This window comes from Chiloscyllium punctatum, chromosome 31 (genome assembly GCF_047496795.1).
Source record: "Chiloscyllium punctatum isolate Juve2018m chromosome 31, sChiPun1.3, whole genome shotgun sequence".
In the NCBI taxonomy this organism is placed as follows: domain Eukaryota; kingdom Metazoa; phylum Chordata; class Chondrichthyes; order Orectolobiformes; family Hemiscylliidae; genus Chiloscyllium; species Chiloscyllium punctatum.
In genome coordinates, this window is record NC_092769.1 from 74,106,561 (window position 1) to 74,123,362 (window position 16,802).

The following is a 16,802-nucleotide window of genomic DNA, read 5'->3' on the forward strand; positions in this document are numbered from 1 at the left end:
GGACTGGCACTGGACGGGGGGTTGCAGAGGAGGTTGGTTCCAGGGTTGGCTTATGAGGAGAGAATGAGGAGCCTGGGATTATCCTCATTGGGTTTTAGGACAGTGAGAATCTTATAGAAACAAATAAAATGGTGAAGGGAGTGGATACGATGGAAGCAGGGAGGCTGTTTCCACTGCAACTAGAACCAGGGGCACGGCCTCAAAATAAAGGAGAACAGGTTTCGGACTGAGCTGAGGAGGGACACCTTCGCCCGGAGGGTTGGGAATCTGTGGAATTCCCTGCCCAGTTGAGACTTACCTCGCTGAATGTTTTTACAGCAGAGATAGAGTTCTGAACAATGAAGGAATGAAGGGTTACGGTGAGCAGGCAGCGCTGAGTCCACGGAAAGATCAGCCACCATCTTATTGAATGGCAGGGACAGGCTTGAGGGGCCGAATGGCCTACTCCAGCTCCTGTTCCATATGTCCCTATTATGTTCAGACCGAAGGGTCTATATCCGCGCTGTGTGATACTGAGGGAAAGATTCCAAACTAGCAGATGAGGTGGGGAGATGGGGCAGGACAAAGACCCTTACAGCACAGGAACGGGCCCTTCGGCCCTCCAAACCTGTGCTGATCCAGACCCTCCTTTCCACTGAAAATAATCCGAATCTTCTACTCATTAACTAGCGCCCTCCATACTGGGCAACCACCTGGTGAAGCTCCTCTGCGCCCTCTCCCAAGCATCCAAGAATTGTGAGTGAGCAGAAATGCGAGGCCGGAGCAGATGGACCGAATGGACCCCCACCCAAAAGCAATTCCTGCTGCGGAACAGAAGAAATTTGGGAAGGGCGAGAGAGACCGTGCTCAATGCGAATAACCGCTTCAGTGAAGAAAGGATATAGACAGGGAGGTCTATCTGCCTGACAATAATGATTCATAGAATTATAACTGTGATTGCTAAAGTCTAAGGTCGCTGGTGAACCTGAGTGTAGCTGACCAGAAAGGTAATTGATTCCTTACTCAAAGATATGCGATACTGCATTTTGGTAAAACGAACAAGGACGGGATTAGTTCAGTCAAAGGTTGGGCCCTGGGTAGTGTCAACATTTACCAACTTCAAATCAACGTCAGCGTCTCGGTCTGAGGTGGGGCAGCGAAGAAATGGGGGGGTACATTTGTAGCAAACCTTTGTTCAACGGCACCCTGGAGAAGGTCAAAGGCATGGAAGCCAGCGCCACTCGGGAGAAAATGTTTGTTTAAGGAGCCGGTTCCCCCTCCGGTTCTTTTGGTCCATGTTTGAACCGAGGCTGTAATGAGGTCGGGAGCTGAGTGGAAGCCAAACGGGGCGTCGCTGAGCAGGGGCTGCTGGGTAGCACTGTCGATGACCCCTTCCATCACTTTACTGATGATAGAGAGTAGACTGATGGGCTGGTAATTGGCCGGGTTGGATTTGTCCGGCTTTTTAATGTACAGGACGTACCTGGGCGATTTTCCCACACTGTTGGGCAGATGTCCATGTTGTCACTGTACTGGCAGACATGGCTAGGGGAGCAGCAAGTTCTGGAGCACAAGTCTTCTGGATTTTACCAGGATGCTGTGCGGGCCCCGTCGCCTTTGCAGCATCGTGTCTCCAACCGTGTCTTGATGTCACGTGGAGTGAATCGAAATGGCTGTGATGCTGGGGACCAGTGTAGGAGCCCGCGATGGATCACCCACTCGGCACTTCGGGCTTAACATCTCTGCCGTTGCTGTGCTGGGCTCCTCCATCACCGAGGGTGGGGAGATTTGGGAAGCCGCCATTCATAGCTGAATGTGGCAGGACTCTTTTTGGAGGGTTGGCATGGACTCGAGGGGCCCTGGATGGCCTGATTCCACACGGGAGGGATTCTACCACTGCAGAGCTTAGCTGTGAATGGTTGGTTATGGCACTATAGAATCCCGACAGTGTGGAAACAGGCCATTTGGCCCACCTGGCCCTCCGAAGGGTGACCCACCCAGAGCCATTCCCCTACCCTATTACACTACATTTCCCCTGACTAATGCATCTAACCTGCACACTATGGGACAATCTCCCTTGGCCAATCCATCCTAACCCACACATCCCTGGGCACTATGGGACAGTCTCCCTTGGCCAATCCATCCTAACCCGCACATCCCTGGACACTATGGGACAGTCTCCCTTGGCCAATCCATCCTAACCCGCACGTCCCTGGACACTATGGGACAATTTCCCATGCTGAAAATGTGTTGCTGAAAAAGCGCAGCAGGTCAGGCAGCATCCAAGGAGCAGGGGAATCGACATTTCGGGCATGAGCCCTTCAGGCGCTATGGGACAATTTAGCACGGCCAATCCACCCTAACCCGCACATCTCTGGGCACTATGGGACAATTTAGCACGGCCAATCCACCCTAACCTGCACATCCCTGGGCACTATGGGACAATTTAGCACGGCCAATCCACCCTAACCCGCACATCTCTGGGCACTATGGGACAATTTAGCACGGCCAATCCACCCTAACCCGCACATCCCTGGGCACTATGGGACAATTTAGCACGGCCAATCCACCCTCACCCGCACATCCCTGGACACCATGGGACAATTTAGCGTGGCCAATCCACCCTAACCCGCACATCTCTGGGCACTATGGGACAATTTAGCACGGCCAATCCACCCTAACCCGCACATCCCTGGGCACTATGGGGCAATTTAGCACGGCCAATCCACCCTAACCCGCACATCCCTGAGCACTATGGGACAGTCTCCCTTGGCCAATCCACCCTAACCTGCACATCCCTGGACACTATCGGACAATTTAGCACGGCCAATCCACCCTAACCTGCACATCCCTGGGCACTATGGGACAATTTAGCACGGCCAATCCACCCTAACCTGCACATCCCTGGACACTATGGGACAATTTAGCACGGCCAATCCACCCTAACCTGCACATCCCTGGGCACTATGGGACAATTTAGCACGGCCAATCCACCCTAACCTGCACATCCCTGGGCACTGTGGGACAATTTAACACGGCCAATCCACCCTAACCTGCACATCCCTGGGCACGATGGGGCAATTTCCCATGGCGAACCCACCCTAACCTGTTGCCTGGCTTGCCGTGTTTCTCCAGTCTCCTGCGTGTCTACCTTGGATTCCAGCATCTGCAGTGTTTTTGTTTTAAAAACACCCCCCATACCTTGAGATCTGGCATTCTTGGCATTCTTGCCATCCTGCCCTGATGCTGAAAGGTCTCTCCCTCCCGCAATGCTAATGGATTTGTTGGCCCGGGAGATTTAACAGGATGTCTCCTCTTTGTCCATATTCTGCCAGGTGTTTCCGGGAAGTTGCTGGATAACATTGGAGCAATGGACCGCACCTCAATCCACTCCGAACGTTCTGATCAAGGTACAGCCGAGATATATTTCCTTCCTCTATCCTCCTCTCTGTTGGGTCATAGATTCACATCGTCATACCAACATACCACATGGAAACAGACCCTTCGGCCCAACCCGTCCATGCTGACCCAGATAACCCAACCCAATCTAGTCCCACCTGCCAGCACCCAGCCCATATCCCTCCAAACCCTTCCTATTCATAATACCCATCCAAATGCCTCTTAAATGTTGTCATTGCACCAGCCTCCACCACATCCTCTGGCAGCTCATTCCATACACGTACCACCCTCTGGGTGAAAAAGTTGCCCCTTAGGTCTCTTTTATATCTTTCCCCTCTCACCCTAAACCTATGCCCTCTAGTTCTGTACTCCCCCACCCCAGGGAAAAGACCTTGTCTATTTATCCTATCTATGCCCCTCGTGATTTTGTAAACCTCGAAAAGGTCACCCCTCAACCTCCGATGCTCCAGGGAAAACAGCCCCAGTCTGTTCAGCCTCTCCCTGTAGCTCAGATCTTCCAACCCTGGCAACGTCCTTGTAAATCTTTTCTGAACCCTTTCAAGTTTCGCAACATCTTTCCGATAGGAAGGAGACCAGAATTGCACGCAATATTCCAACAGTGGCGTAACCAATGTCCTGTACAGCCGCAACATGACCTCCCAACTCCTGTACTCAATACTCTGACCAATAAAGGAAAGCATACCAAACACCTTCTTCACTATCCTATCTACCTGTGACTCCACTTTCAAGGAGCTATGAACCTCCACTCCAAGGTCTCTTTGTTCAGCAACACTCCCCAGGACCTTACCATTAAGTGTATAAGTCCTGCTAAGATTTGCTTTCCCAAAATGCAGCACCTCACATTTATCTGAATTAAACTCCATCTGCCACTTCTCAGCCCATTGGCCCATCTGGTCCAGATCCTGTTGTAATCTGAGGTAACCCTCTTCGCTGTCCACTACACCTCCAATTTTGGTGTCATCTTCAAACTTACTAACTGTACCTCTTATGTTCACATCCAAATCATTTATGTAAATGACAAAAAGTAGAGGACCCAGCACCGATCCTTGTGGCACTCCACTGGTCACAGGCCTCCAGTCTGAAAAACAACCCACCACCACCTGTCTTCTACCTTTGTAATGGAGGGTGGATGCTACTGTCATACCTTAGGGGCAGCTGTGGCTGTGGCTGTGGCTGTGTGTGTCTGGGGGTTATGTCTGTCTGTCTGCCTGAGTTGGGGGGGGGCGGGGAAGAGTGTGGGTGTGTTTCTGCGGGGGGCAAGGGCAGTCTAACCTGTTGGCTCTTCTGATCCTGCTGTCCCCCTCACAGTAACACCGACCCAGACACCCAGCGTCCAGACTCTCCTGAGAGGGATGCCTAATCACAGTGTGGCTGAAGGCACAGGTACCCGGCTTCCAGACCCTCCTCCACTGCCCCGTCCTGTCCTCTCCTCTCCTCTCCTCTCCCCCCTTCTCCCCCTCTTCTCCCCCTTCCCCTTCTCTCCCCCCCCCCCTTCTCCCTTCCCTCCCTTCTTCCCCCCCCCCCCCTTCTTCTTCCCCTTCCCCCCCCCCCACCATTGCGATGCAGAGATTTCCCCTGAGGTGTGTGGGTGGGTCTGAGCGCCGGGGGAGGGGGATGGCGGGTGGTACCCGGTAAATACCAATGGTGTGCTGGTTCTGATTTGCAGTGTTCGGGTATTCCGGTGAGGATGTGCCGCCTCCGGTGCCGGTTGGTTTGGACAGCTCAGAACCCTGGATCCCGGGCCTTCAGCATTCCCGTACCAAGCCCCAGTGAGCACAGCAGCGTGGGCCCATCACCAATATGGGGTGTGTTTGTAAAGAGCACATAAAAAGCTGTGAGACAATTGTAGGGGAAGAGAGAGAGAGCACGTGAGATTGTGGGTGAGCTGGCTTCTTCCTTCCTGGAGGAATAGCGCTGGAGCACCACCAGATCCGTTACATTTCTGATCATCGTTCCCAACTGTTTCTCTCTTTCTCCCCCTTTTCACTGTTGGGTATCTCACTCCTGCTGTAACAGGTCACTGCCCGGTCCCAGGAGAGCCTTCATTTTCCACCCCCCTATGGTGCTCTAAGGAGAGAGGGAAAAGAGGCAAGAGACATCTGTTTCTTCCATTGCCAATGTAGAGGAAGTTTGACTCTGTATCTAACCCTATGCTGCTCCTCTGTGTTTGATGACTGTGTAAAGGGAGCTTGACTCTGTATGTAGCCCTGTACTGCCAATTTGTGGGAATACCAGTGTAGAGGAGCTTTACTCTGTCTAACCCCCTGTTGTCCCTGTCCTGGGAAAAGAATAAGCAAGGAAACAGTGTAGAGAGAGCTTTACTCTCTGTACTGCCAATTTGATGTGGGAATACCCGTGTAGAGGGAGCTTTACTGTGTCTAACCCCATGCTCTCCCCTGTCCTGGGAATGTTTAATAGGTTAGGAAGAGAGGAAGGAAAGAAAGCTGGTGTACAGAGAGTTTTACTCTAACTTTGTCCTGGGAGTGCTTGATGGAGGATAGTGTAGAGGGAGCTTTCCACTTTCTGCCCAGTGATTTTAAGAATTGAATTCTGGTTCAAATCTCTCAAACCTGGAGAGAGTGTGTTACTGGTAGAGAAGCAGCAGTTTAGATTAGTAATGAAGTCCTGACTGTTTCTACATGTCTGCTAAAAAGTATTAGCCCCCCCCCACGAGCCTAAAAAAGGTGCACATCCTTGTCCAAAAGCAGAGTCTCTATGGGGAGGAAAAGGACCCCCTCTCCTCGTCAGCTTCCTTACCTTAAAAGCAGAATCCCCTCTAGCTTCTCATGATTTGATAAATGGAGTGCAAAAACACATATACAATGCTGTTTTCTGAGCAACTCGAGCACAGACAGATGTCAGAGCAGATTTGTAACACTTCCTCATTTCATTCTCAAACCTGCGGTGTTAGAGAACCCACAGTGCTCCCTAACTAGATCCAACTAAATGAGGCCATCCCTCCTGAAACAGGGCAGCAGGATCCCACTCCATTTTTTGTTTGAAGACAGGGGGTCTACAATAAAGTGATCTCCCCTACCCCCCCCCAAACACACAAGGACTGGAAGAGCAAGCAAGGAAAATAAAACACAGTCTGGTTTAATTCATTCGGTTTCCCGGTCAAAGTCAAGTCAGGGGCAGCCATCACAGAAAGCAGCCAAACATTTCCTGGGAGGCGTACGTCATGTAGAGAAAGCCATCTTCTTCCATGTACTCGGCGTAGATCTCAGCCATGGTCAGAGACATACTAGCCAGACTCCTGTCATTCACCATCAGGTAGAAGGCTTGACTGGATGAGACTGACATTCGACTCCTGTGAGAGAGAGAGGGAGGATGTGAGAATCTAAAGAGGAGGGAGCGGACTCATTTGGGGGAGGGAGATCACAGTTTAAATCTTAATAGGTAGAGTGAAAAAGGAAGAGAGTGGATCTTAAAAAATGAGGGGCAGTCACTATCTAAGACATTAAAATAAAAAGGTAAATTCAGAATACTTTAAATGTGAGAAATCATATACACAGAGGCCTGTAAAATTGTGTGGGAGCTTGACAAATTGATACAGATTTCATTTTGGCTCAGCACACAATTTTAACCCATTTGAATCCCTCACTCAAACAACTTCAAAAGCGAGTTGCTACAATCTCACGTTAGAGCTTAACAAAAATTCCACACCTGCTGCAAGAAATAAGTTTCAACAAGAAAGTATTAATACCCTGCACTAACCTTTTCAGTCTATGTTTGTGTATTTTAAACTTGTAAATACAACTTTCTACACTTGAATAGCCGTGTAATGTTTATCAGCTAAAAAGCTACTCGTGGGCAGTGACGTGTTTGCTAACCAGAGACGGCACACGATGGTGAAAGTTTACTAAAGGGAGTGGGAGATTGAAGCAGACTTGTCTACTCAAGCAAGAGAGAGTGAGTGGACGAGTGAGATCCACTATGTGCAAGACATCATTCTGGTCCAGGGTAAAGTGCTTCAGACTAGAGGCCATTTGAACCACTCGAGTCCAGACATCACATCCTAGAGCTCAAGGTCAGCTCAATGCCAGACTTGTAACCTGCTCACAGCCCCTGGCCAAGACTAGCCAACGATGTCTCAATACACAGAGCCCAGCATTCCAGTTCACGAGAGACCAACTCCTCTCAGCTTGAAGGAGGGCAGCAATTCACCGAGACTGGCAAATGGACAGCACTTCCCTCGAGATCCCAATCAATACTCCTTCCCAAAAAACAGATGGAGAAGGGCAGCAGCTGGAGGAGATCACAAAGGGATAAAAGCCAGCTGTTCCCTCACCAGATCCCTATAGTGTGGGTTGAGGCCATTCAGCCCAAGGAGCACACTATCCATTCCCTGGAGGCCTGCATTTACCACAGCCAATCCACCCTAAACTGCACATCCCTGGGCACTATGGGGCAATTTAGCACGGCCAATCCACCCTAACCTGCACATCCCTGGGCACGATGAGACAATTCCCCACAGCCAATCCACCCTAACCTGCACATCTTTGGACTGTTGGGAGGAAACCCACGCAGACAGGGGGGGGGGGGGGGGGTGGAGAAAGAACGTGCAAACTCCACACACAGCCTAGTCACTGGAGCGTGGAATTGATCCTGGGTCCCTGGTGCCAAGAGGCAGCAGCACGAACCACTGAGCCACCCTGTCACTGGGTCTGATAGAAAAGGAAAGGTGGATTTAACAGACAGAAATGGAGGAAAAAAAAAGTGGAAACGATTCATCATTACATTGGCCAAGGAGCAAACATGGATTATAGTCCAATTAACTCCGTATTACAGGGCTCTTATAGGGTGGAGAAAAGGGAGGACTGCAGATGGTGGGGAGAATCAACATTTTGGGCATGAGCCCTTCATCTGGAATGTGGGGGGTGGGGACAAAGATAAATAGGAGTGGGGGGAGGAACTCAGAATAAGGTATCACATGGAGGGGTGAGAGGAGGTGTAGTCAAGGTCATGGTGGGAGTCAGTGGGTTTGAAATAGATGTCAATGTTGATGACCAGAAGTGTAGATGGAGGTCTAGGAAGGGGAGGGAGGTGTGGGAAATAGTCCCCATGAACTGGAGATCAGGGTGGAAGGTCTTGGCGAAGGTGATGAACCATTTAACCTCATGGGAGGAGGTGGTGCTGATTCCGTCATCAATGTAGTGCAGGGGGGAAAAAAAAAAGGGTAGGGGATGGTGCTGGTGTCACAACTGAAAATGGATTGTTCCACATCCTTTATGAAAAAAAAAGGCAGGCGTAGCTAGTTACTGAGCTGCACGATGGGAAAAAGGTGGTGACGGGAATGTTTCAGGGAGACAAGGCAGGACAGCAAACATTGTGGAAGAGGACTCAGTTAAAGTTCCAGAACAAAAAACAAAAAGGTCAAGGAAGGGGTCAGAGGTGGCTAGAGAAATAACTGTCAGGTGGGGGGTGGGGGGTGGGGTTGGGAATTTAATAAATGGAGGCATTCCCTGACTTGACAGTGCAAGGAGGGGACAAGACCAAGAGCAGGTTAACACTTGACAGAGATTGATGGCAGACTTACAGAAGTGGGGTAGTCAATGGGGATTGTCGAGACAAGAGAGAGTGTGTGTTTGTGGGGAAAGGAAGGGTTTCCAGCAGATGAGCTGGAGACAGACCATCCTTTAGGAGATCAAACTTACGGCCAAGGAGAGGGATCAGGTTCTGAGCAAAGGGGAGTTCGATCTCTGGGCAAAGTTAAACATCAACTGCTTCAGTTCCAATGAATCCACTTGCCTCTAAATGGGGGCCAAGCAAGGACTGTAGGTGATGGGAGGTTGGTGTGGAAAAGTCTGGTGCTGGAGAAGTACAGCCAGTCAGGCAACATCTGAGGAGCAGGAGAGTCACTGGGAGGACTAATGGTCCCCATTCACCCTTGGAGGCGGACATTATCCACTCTTGGGGCTCTTTCCACCCCCCACAAACCCTAGTTTCTGCATAACATCCATCCTTTTCTAGCTACCATCAAATCCTGGCAAACAGGACCAGATTAAATTTGGGATCTCTGGTTGGCACGGACAAATTGCACTAAAGGATTGGTTTCCAAGCTGTACATCTCTAGCACTGTCTCACTTTGATACATTTTTCTGCGCAGTGATCAGTCACTCACTGCGACTCAGCCCCCTCTCTCATGGAGGGGGAAGAAGCAGTCAATAACAGGAATCCCTACACCATTCCCCTTCCCTCCAGGTAGACCACCCTGTTCACTTCCAAAGCCATCCCCATGGCCTCTAATCTTCAGTGGGATTGGGTGGTTGTTGAAAGTTTAATACAAGGATCAACCATACCTGATAATCATCATGAACTGACATAGACTGAGTTCCAGAGGTACAAGGTACTTGGATTTGTCTAAGTGAGGTAGGGATCTCTCCTTTGGGTATCGCTCCACAATCACCTGAGGATGAGAGAGAGAGAGACAGACACACACAGAACAAGCCATAAGAGTCAATGAAGGAATTCTATTCAGATTCCAGGGAGTGAGAGAGAATACTCCCTACTTGCCCCTGGATGGGGGCAGCCCCAATAACACAAGAAGCTCAACACCAACCAGGGGGCAAAGTCACCCCAACAAATCAGTGGGGGAAGGGAGCACAGTGGCAGCAGTGTGTATCCTCTACAAGAGGCATTTAAACACCACAAAAACTTCTCGTCGAGAGTACCAGGGAGATTAAGTGCTGCCCCAGCCAACATTGAACACTTGAATGGGGTGATTCATTTCAAAAGGTAGTTTACAGGTTGACCACATTACTGTCGACCAGACCAGGTAAGGATACCAAGCTTTCTACCCTTCAGGGGGAAAAAAGGGGGGGACATTAGTGACCCAAATGAAATTTTAAATCAATTACTGATTTACAGTCACTAGTAGCTATATGTTCTAAATTTATTACTGATTCAGTCAAAACTCAACCAGTGGTTCAAGTCGGAGGGATTTGCTTCCCCCCCCCAACATGGAACATTTCAAATAGGTGACAGTTCCCAGTTTTGAGAGGTAGGGGCTAGCAGACAAAACATGAGCTTCAAAGTCCTGGAGCTTCTCGTACGTAAGAATAAAAAAAGAGAGGGATTTAAATTAATCCCGGGTTGACTTCAAGTTCTATTAGTCTCGTGAAACAAAAACCACGAGAAAAGTGATTTAGACCAGTTACAACAAAGAGGTACTCATTTGAGTAACTCTGCATTAACCAAACTAAAACGAGACGAACATGACAAATTCTTTTCTAACATGGATAACCTGACAGTCACGCACGGGGGTGGGGGTTAGACCTAAACGGTTATACTGCCTACATATTTGCAAAAGGAAAAAAAAAGTGATTTAAACTATATTTTTTTTTTAAATGTAACGATGCAAACCAAGTCCTGGAAATTATAGTGCAACACACACACACACACACACACACACACACACAGTCTCCTTATACACTTTCCCCTCCTCTCCAATCCCACCCCTCACTATTTGAAGTTTTTTAAAAAAAGTCTTTGAACTGACCGGTAGCTTGCTGGGATATTTATCACGGATGTTCATTACTTCACTTCTCCTCATTGCTTAAAAACAAATATTTTAAAAAAAGTTGTTTAAAATACAAACAATTGGATTCTTAAACAAACAAAATTCCGAAGTGACTGAAAGAGAAGCAGAATTGAAAAGGTTTTAAGAGCTCGATTTAATAATAAAAATAAACACAGGTTGGAAACAACTATAAACTGAATGGAACGACACATTTCATAAAGAGGGTGATTTTAATAATAAAATCTTCACCCAAGCTACGTCGCTCCTTGAAGGGTCTACGGTCCAGGGTCCTGTCTGAGGGAGCCATGTCTTGCTCCAAAAGTGACTCTCACTCTCTCAGCAGAGATTAAAAACTTATTCTTTTTCCCCACCTTCACTCTTGCTAAAACGGTCTCTTCCGCCCACAGCCCACTTTTAATATTCCCTCCATCCAACACCCCCCTCCCCCAAATTAACCAGTTCAGCACTTTCACATCGACAATGTACATGGGCAAGATCAACTCCATTCACTAAATCAATTAGCGTCCTGGAGTTCTGGTTTATGTGACCCTTTAAGGGGCGTTAACCAATTGGTCTGGTTTCAAGCAGTTAATTTGTTACAAATGGCTGGAAAAGCTCAGTAGGTCTGGCAGCAAGCCAGGCAGAATCAGGAGGGACAAGCAGGAGTCTGGGAGAACACAGCAAGGCAGGCAGCATCAGGAGGGACAGGCAGGAGGCTGGGGGAACACAGCAAGGCAGGGGGCATCAGGAGGGACAGGCAGGAGGATGGGGGAACACAGCAAGGCAGGCAGCGTCAGGAGGGACAGGCAGGAGGCTGGGAGAACACAGCAAGGCAGGCAGCGTCAGGAGGGACAGGCAGGAGGCTGGGGGAACACAGCAAGGCAGGCAGCGTCAGGAGGGACAGGCAGGAGGCTGGGGGAACACAGCAAGGCAGGCAGCGTCAGGAGGGACAGGCAGGAGACTGGGGGAACACAGCAAGGCAGGCAGCGTCAGGAGGGACAGGCAGGAGGCTGGGGGAACACAGCAAGGCAGGCAGCATCAGGAGGGACAGGCAGGAGGCTGGGGGAACACAGCAAGGCAGGCAGCGTCAGGAGGGACAGGCAGGAGACTGGGGGAACACAGCAAGGCAGGCAGCGTCAGGAGGGACAGGCAGGAGACTGGGGGAACACAGCAAGGCAGGCAGCGTCAGGAGGGACAGGCAGGAGGCTGGGAGAACACAGCAAGGCAGGCAGCATCAGGAGGGACAGGCAGGAGGCTGGGGGAACACAGCAAGGCAGGCAGCATCAGGAGGGACAGGCAGGAGGCTGGGGGAACACAGCAAGGCAGGCAGCATCAGGAGGGACAGGCAGGAGGCTGGGGGAACACAGCAAGGCAGGCAGCATCAGGAGGGACAGACAGGAGGCTGGGAGAACACAGCAAGGCAGGGGGCATCAGGAGGGACAGGCAGGAGGCTGGGGGAACACAGCAAGGCAGGCAGCGTCAGGAGGGACAGGCAGGAGGCTGGGAGAACACAGCAAGGCAGGCAGGTGGATGAAGGGGCGGCACTCTGAAAGCTGTTGCCTCCAATTAAACCTGTTGGACTATAACCCTGGTGTTGTGTGATTTTTAACGTTATCCACCCAAGTCCAACACTGCTCCTCCACATCAGAACTTTCAAAAGCGCAGGCTACAAGATAACCTGGAGGAAGGCTGCTGAAGATTTGAAGTTGGGTCTTGCCTAATAGCAAGGGAGAAAGCGAATTCTGATTATCAGGATGGCATTGTGCAATGGCTAGATGCAAGGGAAAGGTGTCAGGTGGTTGGAGGATGTAAAGACAGCACAGGATGAGTAAAAGGTTTATCAAGGTAAGAAATTAGAGAATGAGAGCAAGCTGGCTACACATTTAAAGAAAGATAGCAAGAGTTTCTACAGATATTTAAACAGGAAAAGAGTGAGTAAATTGAGTGTCGGTCCTTTAAGGAATGATGGTGAGGACAGGGAAACAGTGGTTTAATGTCTCATCTGAAAGATGGCACTTCCAACAGTGCCCGCTCGCTCAGCACTGACCCTCCCACAGTGCCCGCTCGCTCAGCGCTGACCCTCCGACAGTGCCCCCTCCCTCAGCACTGACCCTCCGACAGTGCGGCACTCTCTAATCACTGACCCTCTGATAGTGGGGCACTCCCTCAGCACTGACCCTCCGACAGTGCCCACTCCCTCAGCACTGACCCTCCGACAGTGCCCACTCCCTCAGCACTGACCCTCCGACAGTGCCCACTCCCTCAGCACTGACCCTCCGACAGTGCCCACTCTCTCAGCACTGACCCTCCGACAGTGCCCACTCCCTCAGCACTGACCCTCCGACAGTGCCCACTCTCTCAGCACTGACCCTCCGACAGTGCCCACTCCCTCAGCACTGACCCTCCCACAGTGCCCACTCCCTCAGCACTGACCCTCCAACAGTGCGGCACTCCCTCAGCACTGACCCTCTGACAGTGCCCACTTCCTCAGCACTGACCCTCCGACAGTGCTCACTCCTTCAGTACTGACCCTCCGACAGTGCGGCACTCCCTCAGCACTGACCCTCCGACAGTGTGGTGCTCCCTCAGCACTGACCCTCTGACAGTGCCCACTCCCTCAGCACTGACCCTCCGACAGTGCCCACTCCCTCAGCACAGACCCTCCCACAGCACCCGCTCCCTCAGCACTGACCCTCTGACAGTGCCCACTCCCTCAGCACTGACCCTCTGACAGCGCCCACTCCCTCAGCACTGACCCTCCCACAGCACCCCCTCCCACAGCACCTACTCCCTCAGCACCCACTCCCTCAGCAATGATCCACCCTCAGTGCCCGCTCCCTCAGCACTGACCTTCTCACAGTGCCCACTCCCTCAGCACTGAACTATAGACCGTGGGTCTTTTTGTCTGTGAGGTGGGAGTGAGTTGGTAACTTTGGAGAGGAGTGAATTGTGGGGATTTATAGTGTGACAATCCCTACATGTAGGTTCATCCTAACAACATGGTGGCTCAGTGGTTAGCACTGCTACCTCACAGCACCAGGGTTCGAATCCAGCCTCAGGTGACTGTCTGTGTGGAGTTTGCACGTTCTCCTCGTGTCTGCGTGGGTTTCCTCCGGGTGCTCCAGTTTCCTCCAAAGATGTGTGGGTCAGATGAACTGGCCATGCTAAATTGCCCATAGTGTTCGGTGCATTAGTCGGAGGAAAATGGGTCTGGGTGGGTTACTCTTCAGAGGGTCGGTGTGGACTGGTTGGGCTGAAGGGCCTGTTTCCACACTGTAGGGAATCTAATCTAATCAAACAATTCTTTACCAGCTATGAACTTGCGAGAAGGGTGTAGTATCCTGACTACCAGTCCAACACTGCTCACAAGATGGTGGTGCCAGCTCTGGGATCTTCCTGTGCATTATGCTACAGCCTCATATGTACATTCTGCCCCGACCAACCCAGATGCGAGTGAATAACAGATCGAGGATAATATTGTTCTCTTAAAGACTGTCGCAGATTCAGGAGAGGGCTGCTCCACTCCACCACCTGGTGGCTGCAGCCTGCAACAGCAGCGTGACTGTTTACGTAGATAAATCAAATTGCGACGTGTGGATGTTGTGGAGACCCCATACGTACCCTGCTTCTGGGCCACAAGGTCTAATTCGAAGTCTCATCTGTTCTTGAAATGTGTCAAATCTGGTTTAAAAATAATTACAGCTGGGCCCATTGAGAATACAAGGCTCAAACCACATGGACAGTCCTTTCCAACATTTCCTTTGGCACTAACCAGTTGGCAGCTCTCTGTGTGCAACACCATCCTCACCTCTCTGGATGGGGATACTGGAAAGCCATGGGTAGGAGGAGAGGAGACCATTCAGCCTCCTCCCTTGGGTCTTGCCCACTGCTGTGTTAGATCACAGAAGCAGTGCTGTATCTATAATTCCATGTGTATCCCTCACTCTCCTCCAGACAGGGTACCAGAGGACAGTGCTCAGTGGTTTGCACTGCTGCCTCACAGCGCCAGGGAGCCGGGTTCGATTCTGTGTGGAGCTGTCTGTGTGGAGTTTGCACATTCTCCACATGGACTGAATCATAAAATGCCTACAGTGTGAAAACAGGCCCTTCGGCCCAACAATTCCACACCAACCCTCCGAAGAGTAACCCACCCAGACCTATTCCCATACCCTATTACTCTACATTTCCCCTCACTAGTTCACCTGAGCTGGACACTACAGGGCAGTTTCCCATGGCCAATCCACCCCAAACTGCACATCCCTGGACACTATGGGACAATTTAGCATGGCCAATCCACCCCAACCTGCACATCCCTGGGCACTATGGGACAATTTAGCATGGCCAATCCACCCCAACCTGCACATCCCTGGGCACTATGGGACAATTTAGCACAGCCAATCCACCCTAACCTGCACATCCCTGGGCACTATGGGACAATTTAGCATAGCCAATCCACCCTAATCTGCACATCCCTGGACACTATGGGACAATTCAGCATAGCCAATCCACCCGAACCTGCACATCCCTGGACACTATGAGACAATTTCCCATGGCCAATCCACCCTAACCTGCACATCCCTGGGCACTATGGGACAATTTAGCACGGCCAATCCACCCTAACCTGCACATCAGCTGCATGGGTTTTCTCTGGGTGCTCCGGTTTCCTCCCACATTCCAAAGATGTGCAGGTTAGGGTGGATTGGCCGTGCTAAATTGTCCCATAGTGTCCAGGGATGTGCGGGTTAGGGTGGATTGGCCGTGCTAAATTGTCCCATAGTGCCCAGGGATGTGCGGGTTAAGGTGGATTGGCCGTGCTAAATTGTCCCATAGTGTCCAGGGATGTGCGGGTTAGGGTGGATTGGCCGTGCTAAATTGTCCCATAGTGCCCGGGGATGTGCAGGTTAGGGTGGATTGGCCGTGCTAAATTGTCCCATAGTGTCCAGGGATGTGCAGGTTAGGGTGGATTGGCCGTGCTAAATTGTCCCATAGTGCCCAGGGATGTGCAGGCCTATGGGGACAGGTGAGTGTAGGTCTGGGTGAGATGCTGTTCAGAGAATCAGGAGGTGCCAACTGACCTCTATCTTGCACTGTAGGGATTCCATGTGTGGGGTGCGGTAGGGGAAATCCTAGGAACAGGTATAGGCCAATCAGTCCCTTGAGTGTATTCCACCATGCAATGAGATTGTGGCTGATCTGTAACCCATGGCAATATCCTTACAGGAACAAATTACTGCAGACATTGGAATCTGTACTGAAAATAAACGCTGAGAGACCACAGTGGGTCAGATACCATCCATGGCGAGAGAGAGAGAGAGAGATCAAGCTAACATTTCGAGTCTGATAATACATGCACTCGGCCCATATCTGTAAACTGATTGACCTCACATTTAAAATTGAGAACGGACCCAGTGTCGACGGCCTTTGGAGAAGAGAGGGTGTGGATAAACATGGTTTGGAGGAACCGGTGTTGGACTGGGGGGGGGGGCGTACCAAGTTAAAAATCACACAACACCAGGTTATAGGTTTATTTGGAAGCACTAGCTTTCAGAGCGCTGCCCCTTCATCAGGCGGTAGATAAACATATCAGATTAGATTCCCTAACGCGGAAACAGGCCCTTCGGCCCAACCAGTCCACACTGACCCCACCGAAGAGTAACCCACCCCCCGCCCCCCTCTGACTAATGCAGCTAACACCATGGGCAATTTTCGAGGAGAAAGCGAGGACTGCAGGTGCTGGAGATCAGAGCTGAAAAAATGTGGTGCTAGAAAAACGCAGCAGGTCAGGCAGCATCCAAGGAGCAGGGGAAATCGACGTTTCGGGCACAAGCCCTTCTTCAGGAATCTACGGGCAATTTACCATGTTCAATTCACCTGACGTGCA

General features: G+C 50.8%; 2 protein-coding genes across 2 annotated transcripts in view; one reads left to right on the forward strand and one right to left on the reverse strand.

The window, feature by feature from the left end:
• The window catches only part of bscl2 (BSCL2 lipid droplet biogenesis associated, seipin), a 48,314-nt gene extending 44,979 nt beyond the window's left edge, over nt 1–3,335 (forward strand). Inside the window, exon 12 of the mRNA XM_072551077.1 lies at nt 3,315–3,335. The gene's annotated coding sequence lies outside the window, so the exon portion shown is untranslated. The remainder of the gene's footprint in view (nt 1–3,314) is intronic.
• Nucleotides 3,336–6,474: 3,139 nt separating this feature from the next.
• map1lc3c (microtubule-associated protein 1 light chain 3 gamma) lies at nt 6,475–11,496 on the reverse strand. The gene is made up of 4 exons (XM_072551078.1): nt 11,171–11,496; nt 10,901–10,956; nt 9,702–9,808; nt 6,475–6,709 (listed from the first exon to the last, which is right to left on the reverse strand). Exons 1-4 carry the CDS (start codon nt 11,226–11,228, stop codon nt 6,541–6,543), a joined length of 390 nt encoding a protein of 129 aa, XP_072407179.1. The 5' UTR covers nt 11,229–11,496; the 3' UTR covers nt 6,475–6,540.
• Nucleotides 11,497–16,802: the final 5,306 nt, after the last annotated feature.